The 22,249-nt window shown below is 40.4% G+C and overlaps 1 protein-coding gene across 2 annotated transcripts in view; it reads right to left on the reverse strand.

Moving 5' to 3' along the window:
- Positions 1-627: 627 nt before the first annotated feature.
- The window catches only part of CLIC5 (chloride intracellular channel 5), an 84,824-nt gene continuing 63,202 nt past the window's right edge, over positions 628-22,249 (reverse strand). For both annotated transcript variants that reach the window (XM_071548211.1, XM_071548212.1), the window contains exons 5-6: positions 12,423-12,604; positions 628-9,637 (exon numbers count right to left, since the gene is read on the reverse strand). In XM_071548211.1, coding sequence (XP_071404312.1) covers positions 9,470-9,637; positions 12,423-12,604 — 350 coding nt within the window. In that variant the 3' untranslated portion in view covers positions 628-9,469. The remainder of the gene's footprint in view (positions 9,638-12,422; positions 12,605-22,249) is intronic.

Raw genomic sequence — 22,249 nt, forward strand, 5'->3', positions numbered from 1 at the left:
GGGGTATTGAACTGTTGATGGCCCATTGGCAGCTCCGCCCCCTCAGGCTGGGTGTGAAGGTGATAATGACTCCCTGGGCAGCTGCTGCTAATGGCCCATTGTCCTTGGGGAATGAATAGAGGGGGTAGAATACACAGCTTTGATCACCCTTACACAGTGTCAACTGGTCCCACCTGCTGAACTAGGACAATGTGAAAATTGCTTCCAAAGTTTCTTATTTAATGACATTAATGGATCTGTTCTTCAGGAAGTTACTATGTCCATACATGAACCCCATATTCATTTTGATCTGCACAGCATTCTCTGGTAAAGGGCTCCAAAGTTTAATTACACGCTGTGTAAAATGGCATTTCTTTCTGATTGCTTTAATCTTGCTTCTTGATTATTTGATTAGGAACGTATAACCTGTGATATGAGAAACAGTGAATAATCATTCCCCATTTTACCCCATCTATTATTTTCTAGGCATGTTATAACCCCACCAGTTCTCATATCCCATTTTTAGATGGAGAAGTATAGTTGTATTCAAGCTGTGAGCACACATTTTTTTCTTGCAGCCAAGGAAGACTTGTATGTCTAAAAAAAAAAAGTTAACTAAATTTTAAAAAAATTTCAAGAATAACCCAATGAGAAAATAAACCACTTTTATTGAAATTATCAGGTGCTAATCACTCTTCAAATATAATTATAAACAGCTCCAATTCAGGAAGGTGGATTTCTTCATTTAACATGTACTCATTTGAAGGATACAAAAGAAATATTTGTAATATATTTAGAAGCTTAAAATAAAACAATGAGCAGATACTTTGAGTTCAAAAATTAAACTCTTTCTTCAATAATAAAATATACTACCTATTATACAAAAAGGACACTATTTTATTCACAGTTGACAGAGTCACACAATCATAATATTAAAGGTGAACTGCAATGACATTTTATTTATATTTCTCCTATTATTACAGATTATGAGGGTTAGAGCAGCACACAAAGACCCTAATTAGGCTCCTGTTGTGTAAGGAGCTGCACATGCAGAAAAGTGGTGTAGTTCCTACCCCAAAAGGTTGCAATCTAATCTAAAATTGCCCATTAAGAGAGGATGTGCCTCAACTGAAAAACACAAGTTTGCAAAGGGATTTATCCTGGCTTGCTTTCTTATCTGATGGAGACCCCCAGACACACAGTTACTTTTCACTGTCAGCCACTGTAAAATGGTTGTTTACAAATAAATTACTTTTCTTTGAAGCTTAGCAGGTATAAGTTTAAAGGTAATTCCTGCTTTCTTTGTACAAGTTTATGATCTTGCTTTTAGTCCAGTACTTCAGGTGGTAGCCCCAAAGCCATTAGGCATTTCTGAGATTAATGACATTTTGGAGGAGAAAATCCAGTCATTCACTTGGGTCATGGCCAGTAGTTAAAAATTTGTGTCCTTTCAAATGAGCAATTTTTTGCCCAAATAATGCCCTGAAAAGGTACCATGTCTGATCACTGTGTCATGGTCCACAGCCCAAATTTTGCTTGTGAATAGCAATGCAGTTTTTAAGCAACTGTAGGTCAGTGGAGGCCATGCAGGTCTCAGCACAGGTTGCTCACACACTGAAGATAAGAAACTTGTCACACATCCCAGGACTTCCAGACTGGTTCCTGTTATCCTCTCTCAGTGGAAGGACAGTAGCATGTGGAGTGGGCTCCCCTTCCTCTCCTTCAGCCTCAGACCCCTCAAAGTAACCAGGATTGTGCCCCAAATGAGTCAGAATTTGAAAGCAAGTGGGTTTGTGGGGGAAAAAAGCACTTCTGTTCACCCCTAAATCTTGCTATTCAACTTGGTTTTGATCTTCAGGCTTTAGAACTGAAAACAGATTACAAAAATAAATCTTTGATCACTAGATCATAAATTTTCTATGAAATACAGAACAGGATCCTTGCGTAAAAACAAAACAAAACAAATAAAGAAAAGAGCAAAGGGAGTTACCATCATAGCTCCAAGAGTTTGTACAGATGAGGACCCTTCTCCAAGCAGCTATTGGGAATTTGTTCATAGCCTCTAAAAACACAGTCAGGAGCACAAGCTGTCAGTTTTGCACTAGGAAAGAGGGGTTTCCACCCCAATTTCTTACAGTTAATAATGCCAAATAATTTCCATCACTAAACAACACAATATACTGGTTTCTTTGAAACGGAAGGCTTAGACACAGAACGGCACTGCAAATGAGAAGTGAGGCAGCGCGGCAGCTCAGTGCGCTTAAGGGAACGTTTTGAAGCCATTTAGCAGGAGTTTATTGCTCCAGCACAGGAGGCTTTGAGCACTGAAACACGACAGGGTGTGCATTGTTGTGCCAGAGCAGCCCGCCCTGGGTGTGTGTGGCTGCGGCAAAGGGCCAGGGGCTGTGTTTAAACGCACCCGCACGAGAAATGCGATTTAGGCAGAACAAAGCACACTCCTGTTGTGCCTCCCCGTGATTATAAACTAGATCTGTGTCATTATAAATAGAAAATGACTGGTGACAAAGATGCTGCTTTGACTCACTACTGAGGCCAAGCTCCTTCGCTGCGGTTCCCGACGTCAGACCAATTTAGCGGCTGCGCTGCAGGCGAGTGTGTCTGGTTCGGGGTTAGCCGGTCCATGTCTCATGATGGCTTAATCTCATTTTATAACAGCAGGGGATTCACTGGGCTGCTTTTCCAGCAACACACTCCTTCACCCAAGGACTGTCCTGGACGCCTTCCGAAATGCTCTGTGCCTGCTGCAAGGCTCAGATTGCTGAGCAGCAAATTAGCTGGTCCTCCAAGGGACTGCCAAACTTTCGGGATCTGTGAAGTTGAGATCCTGCGTCTACACAACAAAATAGTGTGGTTCTTGTTTTATTCCAATGGGAACCAAATCAAAGACACAGAAGTAACAGCACTGTTTTAAGAGTGTAAGTTTTCCTCTTTATGCCACCTTCCATCCCAACAAACTTCACTGCATTATTGAATTAAATAATGCCATAAAATAAACAGAAGATATATACATATATATATATGTATAGTTTCTATGTTGTACAGTAAGTAGGTAAAAAAAATTAGAACTGAATCTTAAGTCTTTAATGTAATATCTGGAGCCTTCTGTTCCTTTAGTCCTAAGCATCCTCTTTAAAACAAACTGCAATCTTTCTACTTCAATTATTTAATCAGAATCCCACTTCCATATATATTTTATACCACAATTTATTCCCAAAGCTGGGGATAACCTCTCATTTCCTGAAAGCTGTTAAAAACTTTCTTAATGCAAAAGTAGAGAAATCTGCTGTTTGCAAGTTCTATTTACTTATTGCTTACTTCCAAAGTAAAGTAGTTAATTTAATGAAGGAGGAAAAAAAAAAGAGTGAAAAAGAAAATTACTAACATGGTGCTCGTAACCATTGCCCAAATTCTTCAGTTTATAGACCTAGGGAGACAGGGAAAGAGCAATTTCTCAGCAGTGCAGCAGAATAGGCTAAAATGACCCTGTGAAATCCAAGCAATTCTGGGAATAAAGGATGTTCACTCCTGTTATGGTTCTACAGTGAAAACTGCTTTTAGGGCTCCCAGTAGTACCCATTAGCAATAGCCAAGCTTTTCTGTTTTAATTTCATTTAATTTAATTTCCACCAACAAATTCCACCCTGTGGTGAGCATTGACAGTATCATGTTGAGAACCATTAAAGCAGATTTGGATTGTTTTTACTCTGTGTGTGTATATATATATATATATATATAGATAAATACCCCACCCTTTCTTTAGAGGACCTACTTCATAATAAGAGTGAGGCAGATAGCACGGAGGAGTCATTATGCTGTGGGACACCACCACAGGGAGCGTGGCTGGAGATACAGCAGAACATGCCTTGGCATTGCACTGCTATCATAGCCCAGTCCCAGCTCCACTTTGAACCTCCCCATTATACCAGAATGGAGCCTGGTCATGTCCCTCCAGTCACCACCTGCTGTCCTTCTTCTGCACTAAGACCCTGTATATCACTGCTGCTCCCTTCTCTCCTTGAGTGCTTTCTGTTCTCTCAAGGGCATCTTCACATCTTGAAACATCTTCATGCTTATGTAGCCTTTGGCTTTTCTGGGCATTCCGATTGGGAATTCCTCCACTGGGAATTCTGCCACTGGGTTTCAAAGAAAAGAGAATAATAATGCCCTTCATTAATATAGGCTTTACTGTCATGTCTTTTAGGCCCCTCTCCAGGCAAGCAGGCAGGCACATGTTTAGCATTAAACACATGAGTAGTCTCTATTCACATGCTGCAAGCTAGAAATGCTCATTAGGGCTGGATCGTGGCCCCAGCTGAGCTCTAACACACTCTAGCAAGGGAGCTGGGCTGGAGGAAAGGTGACCCTCAAACCTTTCATGGTGGTTGCACCATCACTGGCAAAGCAGTTTCTGCTCCTCTAGCGGGAGATGGGTTGTTCCCTTGGCAGCAGAGGCACGACCTGCTGAGCGGTGACAATGCCATCATTCAGAGCTGCTTAGCTGATGAGCACAGCTCAAACACACCACATTCAAACTCATCCTCTGCAGTGTTTTCAGCGTTAGCATCTCTCCAATGAATGCTGAAAGGGGAATGATTTGGGGCAACAGGGGAGTAAGATGACTGCTGTGGTCTCTGAGAGGCTGCTGAGTCCCATGTAGAGAATGCCTGAGGGGTTACACAGAGCTCTTCAGGCCTTCATGTCACATCTTAAAACATGGACTGATCAAGCTTTGGAAACCAGGACTGGATGTGATCTCTGTGCTTTCCTGAGGCTGAGAGTTGCTTGGACGTGGGACAAGGAAACCAAACAGCTCAGTGCTCTCTGCTTTCCCTGCACATGAGCTTGGAAGGGGAGAACAGGGAACAAGACCTCTCTTTTAACTGCTGAGCACCAAGTGAGTGTCCAAACCATCAGATCCCTCCTGACCAAGAAGATGAGAAATTTTGTGACTCAGAGGTCCTACTATCTCAGAGAAATCCCTAGGGAAAGACATCTTCAACATGTGCCTTGTTCATGTCTGTGCTGAAATCCGTAGTTGACTAAACAACCTATCACTGTTAAAGTAGCCCAGATGAAAAAACACATTTTTTAAAATGCTTTTAATACTGTTTTCTTAAAAGAAAAAAAATCACTACCTTCTTCAACTTCTCAACAAGTATAAACCTCACAACTTTTCTGCCGCCTCTGGAATTACCAGTCATTGCAGACATCAAAATTAATGAAGAGGTGAAAGATCCAGCAAAAAAACAAAAATCTTTCTGGAAAAATATTTCTTAATATCAAAAGCAATTCAAGAATAATGAATATATCTAGAAGAATAGTAATTCAATGCAAACTTCCTGAAAGAATGAAGGAAGAAACAAGACTTTGGGATTATTATTTTCCTTAAAACACCAATTTATTTTAAAAAAATTAATGATTCCATGTGCTTCTGGATTTACATGAGTGTGACTTCCACTGGCTAAATTTTTGCAACACTTTAGACTCAGCTCATTAGACAAACTCAGTGGATGCAGAAAGGGGGTTTCAACCTACCAGACAGAGGGGTTACACTTAAATACAGTTCCCCATGTGCCCATCCATGAGCACCCTGCTACTTAGCACAGAGGAAATGGTTGTGGCTAACTTGGAGCTGCATTTGAGCAAGGCCAAGACAGGAGGAAGGGTAGCTAGGGGTTAAAATGAAATAAATAAATATTCAAAATAAATGCTACGTGAAATTCAGCTGAACTTTCTTGTAGTAAATAAACAAAGTTGTCTAATTGCTCTGTGATATAGACTATCATTCTCCCCCCAAGCAGTGTCTTCTCAGCTGATGCAAACAGAGGAGTAACCTGTGGCTCTATATTCCACACTAGGTCTGATAAAGCAATGTGATTTCTACTGGAAATTTTAACAGACTTGAAACAGATTCTCTCTAGTCCTACCTGTATGGCAAAATAACCTCTTGGCAATTCAAACAGTCTAACAGAGAATAAGAGCAACTAATCTGTGGGATCCCCTGGCACCCCCATACCACTGCTAATGGAAGAAAATCAATATTAGTTCCAATATGAATGGAGTGTTGGATTGACTGAGCAGGGAGCTTTGAAATAAATATCTAAGAAATGTTTGGATGAAATGGACATCTTCACAGACATTTGGTCTGCATTTTTGAAATGTAGATTATTAAATCCACATTGTTGGCTTCTTCCCCCTCTGCACTATGTCTTTCTTTACATCTTGCAAAAAATTTATGAACAAAGTTATTGTAAATCTGCAATGTCTGTCTTGTCACTTATATTCTTTTCAGAAATGCTGCCTTGACAATGTAGATATACAGTCCTGTATGATTAATATTTATTACTTATAATTCTAAATACAATGGAAGGTCACCAAAAATACCCTGCCTAGAGTCTGGAGCCCTTTAAAATCTCATTGGTGATGGATCCTGAGTCTTGAGAATAGAGCTCAAAATCTTAGCAAAACACTTTTCTATGTAGGATTTCCAGTATTTCCTGCTTCTGACTATGAATGCCAAAAAGCACAAAGGTGAGCAAAAGTTACAGATCTGAAAACATGAACTTGGATTTCAAACCCAAACAAAGGTCAGGGAATGCCTGAACCTGTCCATAATCTTGGATCAGCCTACAACAGAGTTATGAGTAAAATGCAAAGTTAGGATACAGAGTGAGACTTGAATTCAGGCAGAACAGGCATGGTAGCTGAAAATTGCTCCATTTTCCTCTTCTTCTTTCTCATATCCATCATTACATCTTATCTAGATATTTAGGAGGCGTTGCTAGGAAAATGAAAATATTTAAACATTTTTTTTGTTATTAATTAAAAAGAAGGTAGCTTGGGGATTTTCAGATTTTATAATGAAATCTTAAAAACTTTTCAAGAACATGCAAATCATCTTAGTGCTCATTGCACTTACAGCTCATTTTCTTTTTGGTATCAACCCAACCATTTTTAAACATAATTTTTAAAAAACAGATGCAATTTGAGGTTGCTGGGACCAACTGATTGTGACTTGGTCCTGGTCTATTAAAACTACAGAAAAACATATAAGAATATTTCAGAACCATGGGATTTAGCACACTGGGGAAGATTCAGAGATGGGTTGCTTCCCCTGCCTGAGAGCTGCTGCATGTTTGGACACTCTTCTTTTAGGAGCTAAATATAATGAGCAGAGAGACTCTGCATCCACCTCTGTGCCTTTTATTCAAAAATTCACTGCAACTGTGATTAAGCAAAGGTACTGATTGAAGTACAAATCTGAGAAAAAATTAGGTTCTGTTGATCAACATGCTCCAAATGAGATCATAGTGGAAGTTTAAAAAGCCCTGTAACCATTGCTCAGATAGAAGACTTTGCTAGGAACAAAATTGCCAGAGCTTTGCTAATAACACTTTTCTAAACTAAGTGAGCCATCTTGACTGACGTGCTGAGTGAAAACAAAACGAAACAGACAGACAGAAAGGACCAAGTCAATTAAGAGAAATAAATAAATAAATAAATGCTGGAATAAAAGCAAGGGAAAAAATAAAATAATATCACGAATGATAATTCCAATCTCATGAAAAAATGTTTTTGAAAAGCCACACGTGCTTGTGCAGACACTTCTAATCTCATTAGATTTTTCTGGCTGCTGTTAGTCTTCTGAGGCAGCTGATTTCTCAGCAATATTTTAAAGATTGCAAGCCTTTGCCCTCCAGTGTAACCACTGATAAAATAGCCTATTCCAGGAGAAAATTTTGGGAGTTCATGGATTTTTTCACATGGTTTTGAAAGTTCAGAACAAATTGACCATTGCATGAGAAACAATAGTCAACCACAAACTATCTTCACAGTCAACGAGCAGCACTCTGCTCCCAGCTGGATTAGAGTGAAAAGTGGAATTATCCCACCAAAACAAGAGGATGGTTTCAGATTGTCAACAGCATCACACAGCTTTCCATGCTGTCTCCACGTCTCCAGCTCTTGGGCTGCAAAGAAACCTGCTGGGAGGTTCTCCTTGGTCAAGCTTGTGGTTCCCCTCAAATCAGTGCAGCTCTAGCAGCTCTGATCAGAAGGGGAGCCACATTGAGTTAGAGCTCAGCTTTATTTTGTCTTTGAAAACAGCAATAAATCCCCCCAGCCTGAAAATCACGAGCCATGTGCACTGCTGCACATATTGGGGCACACGAGTTTCAAGTGAAAGACCTGTCATTCTGAATTTGCTACAAGAATGTGTAAATAATCACTAGTATAAAGCAGATGTGCCAGGCAGGAACTGCAGATAGAACAAAATCATCAGTGTTAGAAAAGAATTCCTAATTCAGAATCATGGAACCTGGGTCTGTAAACCCTGGATGAGTGGGACTGAAGCATTTTGCATGGATTTCTAGTGGCATACTTGCTGAATTTCTGGCTGGAAACGTGCCTCTCACTGTCTCAGCCTGCCCTCTTTGAGGCTCTCAGAGCAAACTTCTCCTGGGGTGAGATGATGAGCGCTTGAAAGTGACCCATCTGGAGCCCAAGGCAAAGAAAGCCCTTCCCTGCCTGGAATTCGTGTGCTGTGACAGCTTTCTACTGCTGATCCAAGTTTCCCAAGATAGCAATTATAAAGGAACTGGCAGCCATACAGTCAAGATGACAATTTCCTACGTGGTTTGCTTAGCTGTGCCAATTCCCTCTGTGGGTGCTGGAGTCAATCTGCTGCCCCCATTATTGCTGTGTCTCTCTGTCTCTACCCACCAGCAGATCCAGTGGGCATTTTGGCACAAGCCCTGCTCTTCCAAGGGCTGCCTGCTCAATTGCTCATTCACGCTCTTTTGCTTTAAACATTTGGATCCAACAGCACCATGCAAATTTTATGCAGAGTAGCATCTGCAAGTCTGACATATTCACTCAGGCTTCCCCTTCTTGTGCCGAGTTAAAAATAAATACCCTATAAACTCCTGGGCCTGCTAAGACAGAATATGCATTCAGAGAGTTTATTAAAATATAACTCCTCAGAGTGTTTCTGCTTGAGGGTCAAACTCTTATTTTCCCCCTCTTGTATTTTGTTCATGCCTCAAGGTTCCCAATAGCACTTGGAGAAAAAGCGTCCTTGAAGTAACCTACAGAAAAACCAGTTCTATGTGTTCCTCACTCCCTTACCTGAAATTTCAGCTAATATCTTATTTTTAAAACCCTAAAGACTACAGGTGCTGATATACCTCCACATGAAACAAGAAACTTTTAAAGTGGACTCATTTCCAATACTGATTGCAAATAATACTAGTTGAGCCAGATCTTAAGTTAGACTTCAAAGAGTCTCCACCCACTCCACTAGAGCTGCCTTCTCCTTTCTCCAGGGAGAAGCAGATTTGTCCCTGACCAATACACTTGGAACAGATGAAGTCATAGGGATGCCAACCAGACAGCATAACAATAAAGTATATCTTAAGGCAACAAGGAGAAGAGTCTGTAAAAGGGGATACTGAGCCACCACTGAGGTCAGTTAGGACTTGCTGAGCCGCTTGGCCACGTCTGCATAGGCTTGCTCGATCTCCTTGTCTGCTGCACAGGTGTTGGTGAACTCGTCCCTGGCATAGGCGTTCTTCAGGTACCGCCACAGCCCCGTCATCTCCGTCGGGAACTCAAAGTTGCGGTATCTCTTTGCAACAATCTAAAACAAGAAAGAGGGAATAAATCATCTTGTTCAAGATATATCTAGAGATTCCTTCTTATAGAGCTTCTTACTCTTTCCTGCCATATAATTAATTGCAAATGAGAAAAATGTTTGGAGTGATGCCGTAAATGACCCTTCCCCCCAAAAAAGGACTCTGAGCACATTAGTGTAGGGTAAGATAAAAAGTAAAGGTCCTTTAATAACACAGGGCCTACAGCCCACAGGAATACAGGATGACATGCATGTACCCCAGTTCTTGTTTCCATGGCTTTTATAATAAGATCCCTCCAATCATTGCTTTACACATTTCTCAGTTCAGCCCCAGTCCCACCCCTGGTCCAACCCCCCAGAATTGGGTCTGGGGTCATCAAGACCCTCTGTCTTCATCAACTCTTCTTCCTCAGGCACACAAAGGTCTCTTGGAGCTCATCCAGTTCTGGCTTTTGGGTCACTCTGACCTGTGTTTATGTTTCATTCTGTAGGCCTTCTGATATCCTTCAGCTCTACCTTGGAAAGGAGTCTAAACAAGATTAATTAACTAAAGGAATTTGAGCTCCCTGTTCTGGGACAGGGGTAGTGATAGAAAGGCATTAAACTTAAACTCTTAGAAATCTCTAAAAATCTACAACTACTGTGTTCCTAAAATCTACAAAATGTGAAAATCAGAACAAAAACCCCTTTGGCATCAGGAGAATTGGAGATTGTTTGTTGTCCCATTGCAAAGATGCTATTTTGGTTAAGGAAACTCTAAGTTGATGACCTGGCTACTGCCAACAAATTACTCCTTTCATGTTACCTGAAATTAATTAATTTTATCTTACTGGGTCTTGGGGCACTTTTTGTCAGTTTTTAGTATATCACTGAAAGCTGAGATGCCACATAGGAAAGAGCTGAATCATAAAAAGAAAGACAGGTTTGAGAGAAAAGTATTTGTAATAAATTATGTATATTTTCATATTAATGATTATGTTTATATTTAATATTACTTTATACATACATACTATATCTTAGTTTTTAATATATATATTATGCCTGGCCAATGGTGCCAGAGAATATAACCAGCTACAGCTGTTGGGAGGCTCTATCTGTGTTCATGAAAAAGAAAAACTCAGGGTGGTATGGGTACCATGATTAAGAAACCAAGATGATTTAGCAGATATTAGAAACAGGAGCATTGGGATAAACTGGGTGAGAAAACAGTTATTTCAAGGCTTGTTAGACTAGGAAATTGTCTGTCAAGGGAAATTTTCGATTTCTAAAAACACTTAGACCCTTTTTCAGGAAAATACTGAAGTGCATACTTAATTTTAAGCACCTGTACAGTCCCATTGAAGTCAATGGGATTAATCTGTGCTTAAAGCTTGTTGGTTGGTTAAGTACCTTTCTGGATTGGGATATTTCAGTTTCCCTGTAAGAATATACCATATAGAATAAGCCTGTGGTGACAGAGTGAACTAGCTGATAGGAAGGGAGGGATTAGCTAATTTAATGAGTGCTTCCAATCTCTAGTTTTTCTGACAGTATAAAATTGTTTCTGGGCATAAATTACATACATCTGTGCCACAGGGTTCTCCTTTATTTTTAAAGCACATGGTAGAGCTGTTTTCCATCTCAAATATCTTAGGACAGTCATGTTCTCAGAAATGACTGTGATTTGTTTTTATTACGAGAATTCACTTCATATATGCAAGTCCAAATCCTGTCCTAAACTGCATTTAATTAAGCATTCTTGCCTTCAATGATGCTTTACACACATATGGGGAAGATAAAACCTGCTGAGACACTTCAGTCAAGATTTTCAAAATTTCCAGCACACATCTTCCATCAAATGAAAAAATAATTTACCCTTTTCTTCTATCTGTAAAATGCTTTTCAGGTAATATCCTTAGCCTATGCTTGTCTGATAAAAACTTTTATTCTCTTTTAACATCTTTCATTTCTTCACAAGGAGACAGAAATCAGTAAGGGGCCACACATTCATTTTGCATTGTCTGACTCCAGTGTCATCAATGAAGATGAGCCAAAGAAAGTGCTAAACCTGTGAGGATATTATCACATTTCGTACCTGATAACTTATGCACTTTTTTCAATTTTTTTTTAGTTTTTGCCTGTGTGCAGGCAGCTCCCTGGCTCAGTTTATGTTTTGGCTCACAGAGCCAAATTAGATGCATGACTTGGCTTTCATTCCTAGCTCACTTGCTTGCCAGGGTCTGCCAGGTACTTACGTTATTCTAAAGCAACATGTCATCTGATAAATTAAATAAATGCAACATTTAGAAGTCAAGATGATGTACACCATTTGCACTAGAACAGCAACCATATTATATCTTAAATCCTCAGCAGCGACTTTGATTTGTTAAGTTTTCTGTATGAAACACCAGATGGAATAAATCTTCCCAAAAAAGATGGACTGCTGCTCTTAAGTTGCAAATGAGTGGGAACTGTCTAAAGTTTTGACAAGTCTCTTAAGAATATTAGGAACTCATTAATATGAAAGACTGCTGTTACTTGCAGCTGAGTAAAAATAGAGAGATGAGAGATCTAGAACTTAACATTGTCTTTGCCACTAATTAGTGATGGGACAGTTTTCCCATGTACTAAATATAAAGTTCCCTTAGTTAAATTCTAGGAAACACTGCAGAACAAAAGTATGTTTGAAACTGCTCTTCTAGGACCTAATAACGCTCTGCTGGAATACACATTGGCTTTAGGACTTGGCTGTCAGAGCAGGGCACACCATTGTCAGATAAGGTTTCTTAAACTATTACATGACATCTTTTACCTTGACAACATGGAGTTTGGGCAGAAGGTTGCAGTCAGCAAGAGTCAGGTCATCTCCATCCAGAAACTTGCGTTTAGACACTTTCTCCTCTTCAGTGCTATTTGCATCGATCTCCTCTGGCAGAGGGGTTCTCAGGTAGTCATCAAGCTTCTTCAGAGCCTTCACCAAGCCTCTTTCAAGAGCTTTGCCAGAAATCAAAGAATAAGTGATTAGTGCAGAGTAAGAATTGTTTATAAAAAGTCATTGTCAATGGCCATGGTAATATATAGACAAAAAGCCAAGAACCTTAAAGTAAACAATTTTCGGCGCAGAGAAAGGACTTCACCAACAAGCTTATGAAGTTTATAGTGAAGACATTTTATTACACAAAGCACACAGTTTATATGGGGTTAGGACTACAGCTTATTGGCTAAAAGAGTTAACACACCACCACGCCAGATACATCAATTGGTTAAAGCCTGTCTCTCACAAGTCCTATGTTTATATTATTTCATCCTGGCTGTTTTCGTGCCCCTGCAGAGTCCTGTGAATTCCTACTATGTGAATTCTTGGGGAGTAGCCTCCTCCCTGTCAGCCAGAAGCAGCAAGGAGCTCAGCAGCTGAGCTCCTTGCTGCTTCTGGCTGATAGCTGAGTCTCACAGGGTTTTCTACAGATCTGAATTGCTCACTTTTGATTTTACTGTAACAACAGAACCATATATTTGTTGTTAATTTGTGCTCCAAAGACTACACAATCCAATGGCAAAGTAGCCCAGCAAGGTACGTCTGCCCGAGGGTAAAGCTCATCCTGCAACAGGAAAAGTGGGGACAGAAACCCCTCATGCCATGTCTTCTCCTGACTAGACAAACAACAAAAAAACAGTGAAACTGAGGCCAGAAGGAAAGAACAACTTGCCAGTATGATACACCAATAAAACCCCTATGCCCTGTGATACCCCTCTGCTCTGTTGAGGCTGCCACACAGTAAACTGCACACTGCTGCTTTATTCATCTAAGCAGCCACAGAGGACTGCAATGAAGCTGAATTTTCTAGGATTACTTCAGCTCAGAGAAGTCTCAGTTTACTTCCTCCAACCTCTTTCTGGAGTAATTAAAGGCAATATCAGTAATTTCAAAGATGCTAACCAGATCTCTGTGGAGCTGGAAGATATACTACAATGAAGGTGAGATTTTCAGCCAGTGCTAAGATTCACATTTACCTCAGGTTCAACCTTAGGTCCCAATACTCTTTTTGAGATGTCTCAATAGGGTGTCACAATGGAGAGGAAAATTCAGACCTCTCAGTTCAGTTAATAAAGAACCAAGTCCCACACTCCTCCTGGCTCAACAAATTCCAGTCTTTAAATAACACTCAGACCTCTACAGCAGAGAGCAAATTTTTCACCCAGGCACAGAATTTGTGTCCTTATGCTTCACTGGCAGGATAACAGAAAAACCTGATTGCAATAATGCACTTACAAAAAACTGAGTAACTCTACACAGGTTTATGTGTTACTTAAACCACAAACACTCTGGGGCAAGAAGGGTCTTTTGCAATTCTGTTGGAAGGGTGATGAGCACGATGGAGTCCTGGTTCCCAGCAAGTGTCCCAAAGTGCTAAAGCAACATAAATAAGAAACAGCAAAAATTTACAATGTGAAAAAATAACAACATGGCTCATGGGCTCAGGGCCAGAATTTCAGCTGGTGAAAATTACCTGCAGTGATTTATACCTGCTGCAGATCTGGCCTTGAGTCAGAATTAAAAGCCCAATCCTTTAAAATCTTGTATCTCTGAGTAACTTAGTGCCACTGAACTTAGGAGAGTCTACTCAATGGGTCAAGTTACTCAAGCGGTGCAGCAATACAAGGCCTGTGGAGATAAAGTACCAAGAGCAATGGGTTCAAACTGAAAGAGGGTAAATTTGGTTAGTAACACAGATGCAATTCTTTACTGTGAGGGCAGTGAGGCACTGGAACAGGTTGGCCAGAGAAGTTGTAGATGCCCCATCCCTGACAGTGTTCAAGGCCAGGTTGATTGGGTTTGGAGCAACCTGGGATAGTGGAACGTGTCCATGGCAGGAGATTTGGAACTACAGGATCTTTAAGGTCCATTGCAACGCAAACCATTCTATGATTCTAAATATATTTATGGAGCACAACAGAAGCTTGACAGGGCTGCAGTGATCACCCTTCATAGAGAGGCTTGCTGGGACAGGTAGCTCTACAGGCCCTGCTGTCAGCCATGCCTATATTTTTGGCACAGAGAGAAAGGCAGTGTATCCAGGGTCACTGAGACAGCAGGAGCTGAACACCACAGAACACGATTTCTCTGCTGCCCTAACATCCATTAAACCTGTGCCAGCGGTGGAAGTCAAATTAAGCTGCCTGATGCTTTTCTCCCACTGAAGCCTCTTGGCCCAGCACCAGGGAACCATACCAGCTCTTTTGTGGCTGACTCTGAGACACAGTGGCAAACCCTGGCTTAATTGATTGACTGGAGAAATGACTGTGATCCAACTGAAAACACCCCCACAAACATAGCAGGGAGGAAAAGAATTTTATTTCTGAAAGCAGAGCATCTAAAGCGACTGAAGTGCTGCCATCCATAAAACAAAAGTGTTGCCATCCCCCATTTAATCAATTCAAACTGAATTTTGACACTGACATTCTGCTGTCAGATGCTGGCAGTGGTGTCTTTAATTGCCTGCAGCTGTCACACAACGTCTGCTGGAGGGTTACTAAACTCTGCAGTGTGTCATTTACCCCCATGTGGCAACACTCAAAAGATTTAGCAATCTCTCTTTGGTTTGACCTATAACACCTGTTGAATAGATAGTTCTTCTCTTGGTCAGCCTCAGACTGTGTCCTCTTACAATGCATTCATGTTGAGACAATAGACTTGAATTACTGTGATTTAATCCAATTTTGCTCATCCAGATTTCAGAGGACTGGCTTAACACTGGGCATTTTCCAGTATTTCCTTCACCTGGTAGGATCATTGGTTCTCCAAGTCATCTGAACAATGTTCCAGTAACAGCAGGATATTAGCTGCTTTGTATTAGCCCATGGGGTGAGTCAGGTGTGTGTACAGAGACAGGAGTAGCAGGTGAGATGTGTTTATGTAACTTTGCTGGAACTTATTATGTTTGGGTTTGTTTTTTGCTCTTACTGCTATATCAAAGTGCATCATGGCTGTCCCAAAAACAATGCCTGGAGTGAAGCCTGTTTGTGACAGTGGGAAAACATCTATCTGAATTCATACTTGGCACTTGCATACAGCAGCTTTAGGGCAGAAATAAACATATGTTCAGGGTTCAATACATATGTGACCTAATTCACAGGCTCTGCTGGAGCCCACAGGATTCTGACATCTTCACTGGGAAATCACTACATGGTCTACACCATCCTATATTACCATCTTATACTCTGATAGTCAAGAATTGGACCAATACTTGTGACAGCAATAACCCCATTTATTTAACCAAAACTCTTCTGATCCTAGTAAATCTCTCAGAACAGCCAGAAAAATAGAAGAGTACTGAACGAGGGAGAACTGCTCTTCTACCAACTGAATAGTGACAGAATTTTGAAAACAAAGATAACTAAGATCCTAAAATTGCAATATCAAATGGTTTTTAGGTGAACAGGCTCAGATTTTTAAAGCCTGTTGATTGTTTTGAAAGACATGTTTTGAAATCCATATGCAAATATCCATGTTACAAATCCCACCTTCTGAGTGCCCTGACACATTCAAATTTATCTGTATGATTTGAAGTCTTATGTTCCTTGAGAAGGTACTCAGGGAATTCCCCACTCAAAGTAGGAGGATCTGTAAAAGAATCTAATTTTCCCTCTTACCTGGTAGATATTGAAGCACTATGTGAAAGGTGAGAGAATGTGAACAGAGACCTGGGGAAAAAATAACTCCTTCAGAATATCCTGCAGCTTTGAATGCTCTGGGAGTTTTGCTGAGGACAGAGCTGTCTGGATTTGTATTACTGAGCAAACTCAGCAGAAGAAAGACTAAATTCCAAACCTCCCATACTACAGCTATTTCATGAAAATTCGGATGACTCTATACATTCTCTCTGCTTAGAACACAGGGGAAAGGATGCACTCACCAGGGCAGAGGTCATATGAACAGCAGTCACAGCACTAGACTGGATGAAGACTTTTAAAAAGATGTGACTAAAAAATCACTAATTCTCATTAGTGGAAGTACCACCCACAATGAATTCCAGAAGTGGTTAAGCACCTTACTCACCTGGCAACTTTTCCTCTGGGAAACATCATGAAATAACTAAATGCATTTGCTGAGAACAGCCAATGGGTGGAATTAATCTTCCCTGAAGTGAGTAAGTTCAATGACTAAGTCTGAATTCGAGCTTCTTCTGTGTTTAGTGGAGTCTCCTCTTCTACGCTTGGTTTCAGTGACCCCTAAATCAGCCGTGGGGAGAACCTTTCCTGAAGTGTCTAACCTTCACCCTTGCATTATTTTGATAACTTCAGGGGGGAGGAGCCAGTATTACAACACCAAGTGGAACTATGCCTGAGAATGTGGCTCTGTGCTGCTTTTGAAATTTCTATCTCCAATTGCTTCCCCACCCTGTAGACTTTCTGTATGAACTTAGAGATCCCAGCTCTGTGAAAGGAACCCTGTCATCAGCATATCCATCAACAGCTGCAAGGTCTGAACTCATGGAAATCATCCCTTCTGAACAGTGATATCACCAAGCATAAAGGCCTCAGCATCGTATTGCCTTCATGGGGATATATTTAATATAACTTCAAATTTCAAAAAGTTCTACCCATGTATATTCAAAATTCATGGTGGAACCATCTCTCTCAGCCTTCACTACTTCACTCTGGGCTACTCATGTAGCCAAAGACAACTTATAGCAATCATAGTCCTGTCCTGTCATCCCCCCAACAGTAAACAAAGATATTAATAAAAAACCTTATGAGCTCTTTGTCATTTTCCTTCTCTCTTCAAAACTAGGCTTTTAAACAACTGTACTTAAGAATTCAGAGTTAGAAGCCAGAAAAATAGCACTTTCCAACCTCAAAGCAACCACAGAACACTTAATGAATGTATTACCATCTGTCAAATGCACAGGGTGAGGTTCAATTTAGTTGATGATACCTAATTCACAATGACGTCCTGTTTTCAGCGAAAGGTTACTTGATGTTGAACAATGAGATTAACAGATTCTGACATGCACAGAAATACAAATAATGTAACAAAAGTTAATAATTGGCTAAAATGTGCTCTCGGTTACACTGACATAAAAGAGGAGTAACTCTGCATTGTCAACAATCTATTCCATATTTACTCCAGTTCAACCAAGAACAGACTTTGGCTCTCTTACTGAACTCTTCAAGCAAAAACTTCCTTAAACTATTAGCCTGTGCAACCGTTTCCAGGGGATGGAGTTAAATCCTCGTGTCTTGAAGTGCAAACATTGGAAAATGTAATGCATGGAGCAATCCTGCAAGTCAAGTGGAGAGCCAGAGGGCAAATATTCATTAGTAGGTATTCAGTGTGAAATTCTGTGCATACTGAAGCCATGGAAGTTCTGCTGTTGACTACAGCAGGCTTAGGATTTCTTCAGCAGCTTTTAAAGCCAAAAGAGAATATTGCAATCAGTTAATCTGACCCCTGAAATAACACCAGCCATAAAACCTCCAGCATCTTTGGTCATTTCCATCTCTTATTTTCTGTGGGTCAAATGAGGCTGAAGTAAAATGGAAAGTAACTAGAAAGTAGTAAAAGAAAAATCGTTCGGAAAAAGTAAAACCAATTCAGGCTGCCCACACCCACAGCATTTGCAGAGGTCAGATGAGGACTCTTCTTCCCCTTCCTTGAACTCCAAGTATTTCCTTCCTTGTTTAATGTTGGGACAAGGAGAAATAGCAAAGCAGACAAAGCACATAAATGCCAATCTCTGTGGCCTGAATGAGCCGCTGGAAGGCAAATCATTCTATCCTAAAATAGTAGCCTAGGAAAAGCTGAATTACCACCAGAGAAGCCTCAATGTCTCTCTTTTTCTCTTTTGAGAACAGGCAGACTGGTTACCTAAATATAAAAGAGCTAAAATGAGATGGCTCCTGTTTTATGGTCTGAGTGGAACCCTTTGCAGGATGAAGATTTCACCTGATAGTTATTATGGGTAGAGATGCGAAGCATAGAGGGCACAATCAGATCAGTAAGAACAGTCAAATCTTTAGAAAAATTGTACATAAAAACTACTTGATTTACATGAAAAGAGACTAAAACTAGTTATTTTCTTAAACATGCTTTAAGCAAAATAACATAAGATATCCAAACAAACATGAAAACAAGAAAGTCATGTTTTGGGATGGTTGGTCAAGTGCATTATGTCTAGACATTTAATCATTTTCACAACACTTTTAAAACATTGGCAATCTTCAAAACAACATATCATTTCCAAATTAAAAAGAGAATAGTCTTTTGTTTCAAAAAGTTTAAGAGAAAATACGTTTACTTTTCAAAGCAAGTTATTATTCACAAAGTTCCACCCACATTTGCAATAATTCATGTTGCTCACACTACCCATGGCAATTTTTGTAAAAAAGCCATTTTGCCACAAACATCTTCTCCAAGTCAGGGTCGGATATATGTGGCCCTCTTCCTAAGTGATTACTATTGTAAGCACAGTGACAAGGCTTCAAAGTCATGAAGTCCAGCAACATCATGGCTTTTGTAGCCAACAACTGAAACTACCTGAGACTGACCTTGGCAGAACTGCAAGGTTCTTAATTGTCAGGCCCAGGCAAGTTCAACAAACTATGAGCCATGTACAAATATGAACAACCATTCCTGCTGCTACCCTGGATCACTGACTGATGCTTTCCCTTTTTCCTGCTTTCTCCCACTGCCCTGCAGTAAGATTTATCCTGGAACACACGCTAATGAACTTGGTGAAATATGCAATGAGGGAAAAGGGGGAACAGTACATAAATATTCACAGTCTCAACCAAACAATCTGCGATTTATTTTTCCTTTAAAAAAACAAACCACCTTTCCTGATCACTTCCAGATTCACAGAGTTTGATACTATATGAGACCCAATACTGTTTTCTGGTAGAAAAGAGGAACCACCTAAGAAACAGCAATTTAAGGTAAGAAAATAATATTCTACGAGTCTGACAGTCTGATTAACGAGTCTGACAGTCTGATTAAAGACCAAGGATTCATATTTTCACTCCCCTTTTCTTCCATCCTGTTCAGGTTTTTTTCAGAGCAGCTCAACAGAGTATTATAACAATAATCTGTATATATGAATTCTTCTCCATGGAGGAGCTGTGGCTGCAATACACATGGCTCTGCATTACATATTGAACAGTTTATCTTTTCCCCTGTGATTTCAATATAACCCTTGAGATTTGAGCGCTGCCTTGACTTCTTCTGTTCAGCCACTTGAGAGTCAGGTGCCTTGTCTAAGCTGGTTGTGTAGGTTCCCCCTCTACTCAGAGGGACTAAGCATCTCAAGAGGGTAATTCCATCCAACTGCCTGAGACACCTGATTTAAACCAGCATGACTCACTCCACTCATGCCCTTCTTGCTGCATCAATTAGACATGAAACCTAAAGGACTAGCTCAGACTAGACACCTCACTTTTAGGGAGGAGAAGTTAGATGAGATGAATCCTACCCTTTGAATATAATTTCACAGTTCACCCAAGTGATGTAGGATAATACCACCCATTTTTTTTAAAAGTTACTTAAATATTAGGGCTTACTCCCCAAAGGGCAAATACATGGCCAATTTGAGCATTGCAACATCCTTTCCAGGCATGTTTCTGCCTTGTAAAATCCCCAGCTCTGAACAGCAAATGAGTGGGCAGTCATTGAGAGCCATTGGAAATGCAGAGGAGGATGAAGGCTGTGTGCTCCTATGCATCCAAGGCATTTAGATGCCTAACTCTGGGCCAAAGGGAGTTTCTGGGGTGATTCACTTCTGCTATTAAAGATTTTCCACTCCAGATAAATAATTCAATATTCACTGGAACAGAGACTTGTGCATGTTCCCACAATAAAGGTAAATGCCCACATGTCCATGTTGCAAAGCTGTGATCTGTTTCTACTCACTTAATGAATCAACAAATACCTAGTTGTGTAAACAGAAGAGAAATAGATTAGTGTCTCTTATTCCTCAACTCCACTTTCCTGGTTGGGGGGTTGTTTTAGGCGACAGAGGTTCATACTCGTCCTCCAGACAAGTCAGAGCTGGGACTTGCAAAGGGATTTTTCGTTCCTGGTCAGTGCTCAGGTAACTGTACACCAGGAGTGGGGTGAGTCACACAAACTCAGGTGCACACATGCAAACAGCCACACAACTTTGGTCATAACTCGCCTTTCAGACATGGTCTAAATCAGGCATAAATAGGGACATGTTTTCCATATATAGATGTGCATTTGTGTCACTCTGTGTATGGCCAGTGAGAGACAGGGAGGTGCTAAATCCCGGGAACACTTCGCCCAGGACTCAGAGGAACATGGAGCTGAAATACAACTGATAGATACCATAAGCAACCTTAGGAACTCAGACACATCAAAAATCTATTGATTTACTCATGGGTAAGATTCACCTTGTCTACCTTCAGCCATCTAATTGTTAGGTAATTAGTCCCACCTAGTTGTTCAAGTCTCCTCTATAGATAGCAATGAAAGACAAGCACCTCCAAAGGAAGGTCAAAGGAAGATCACCCAGCTTTAGATCCATATTTTAAATTAAAGTGCTCTTTAGAAATGGATTGATGTCCCTCTCCATTCATCACAAAAGAAGGCAAGATTATTGAATTACTAATTTTAGACAGACTTAGCTGAGATGATCCCTCCCTTATAATCCCTCTTCCCTTCCCTCCCAACCCCATCTACAAACCCTTGATGATGTGGATTGATCAATTAGAGCTTCATCCCAAATTTTTTTGATATTTTGACAGACCTGTCTCAAAAAAAGTCCACTGAATATGTCTCACAGAGGCTGAAATCTTGAATCCCCAGGTACCTTTTCCTAAGATAGAGCACAATGATCCAAGTGTTTAGAGGTTACTGGATTTGGAAGACCTGAGTCTCTTCTTCTCATGCTTTTCTACATGACATTATAAAAAATATTTAATCCATTTGCCTTGCAATTTCCTATATCCAAAATAAGAATAAAAGTACACTTCAGCCACAAACTTTACATTAGTAAAGCAGTGATACACCACCCATGGACATATGTTTCAGGTTAGAGGGAGATAAACTGTAAATATAAGAAAAAGGAGAAGTATCTTGGCATCCTCTTGTTTTCGTGATCCCATCTGTCTGACCCCAAATTAAACCCAGTGAAACAGGTGAATCAATAATGTCTTTTATAAAATAAACACATGTTTTTCAAGGATTTAGAAAGATTGTTTTGACTTGTTTCTAGTTTTATACTGAAAACTCAGGTTTCCTCCTTCCCTTTCTTTATTCAGTTTTACACTGGAGCCAAGAAACAAATGCAATACTTGTAACATTATCACAAAGAATGCAGTTGGAGCACCTTAAAATGCTGGGTTTTAAGAAGAAAGCCCAGGTGTTCAAATGACACCAAAAGAAAGCCTCATTTCCAAGTCTCTCAGGACTCCAAGAGCCCCTGAGGGCAGGAAGCAAGTGAATGTAAAACTACTGGCCTACAAGTGCCCCGGGAAGAGCAGCACCGAACTTGCCTTTCACAAAGCTTTGTAACTCTGTAGCAGCACGTAAGTGACAAGCATCATTTCTAGGGCACTCCCCGAGGGCCTAATCCTGACCTCTGCCGTGCCAGTCTTGAGCAGGTGTCCCTAAACCAACAGCTG

The sequence above is a fragment of the Pithys albifrons genome, chromosome 2 (assembly GCF_047495875.1).
Source record: "Pithys albifrons albifrons isolate INPA30051 chromosome 2, PitAlb_v1, whole genome shotgun sequence".
Classification (NCBI taxonomy): domain Eukaryota; kingdom Metazoa; phylum Chordata; class Aves; order Passeriformes; family Thamnophilidae; genus Pithys; species Pithys albifrons.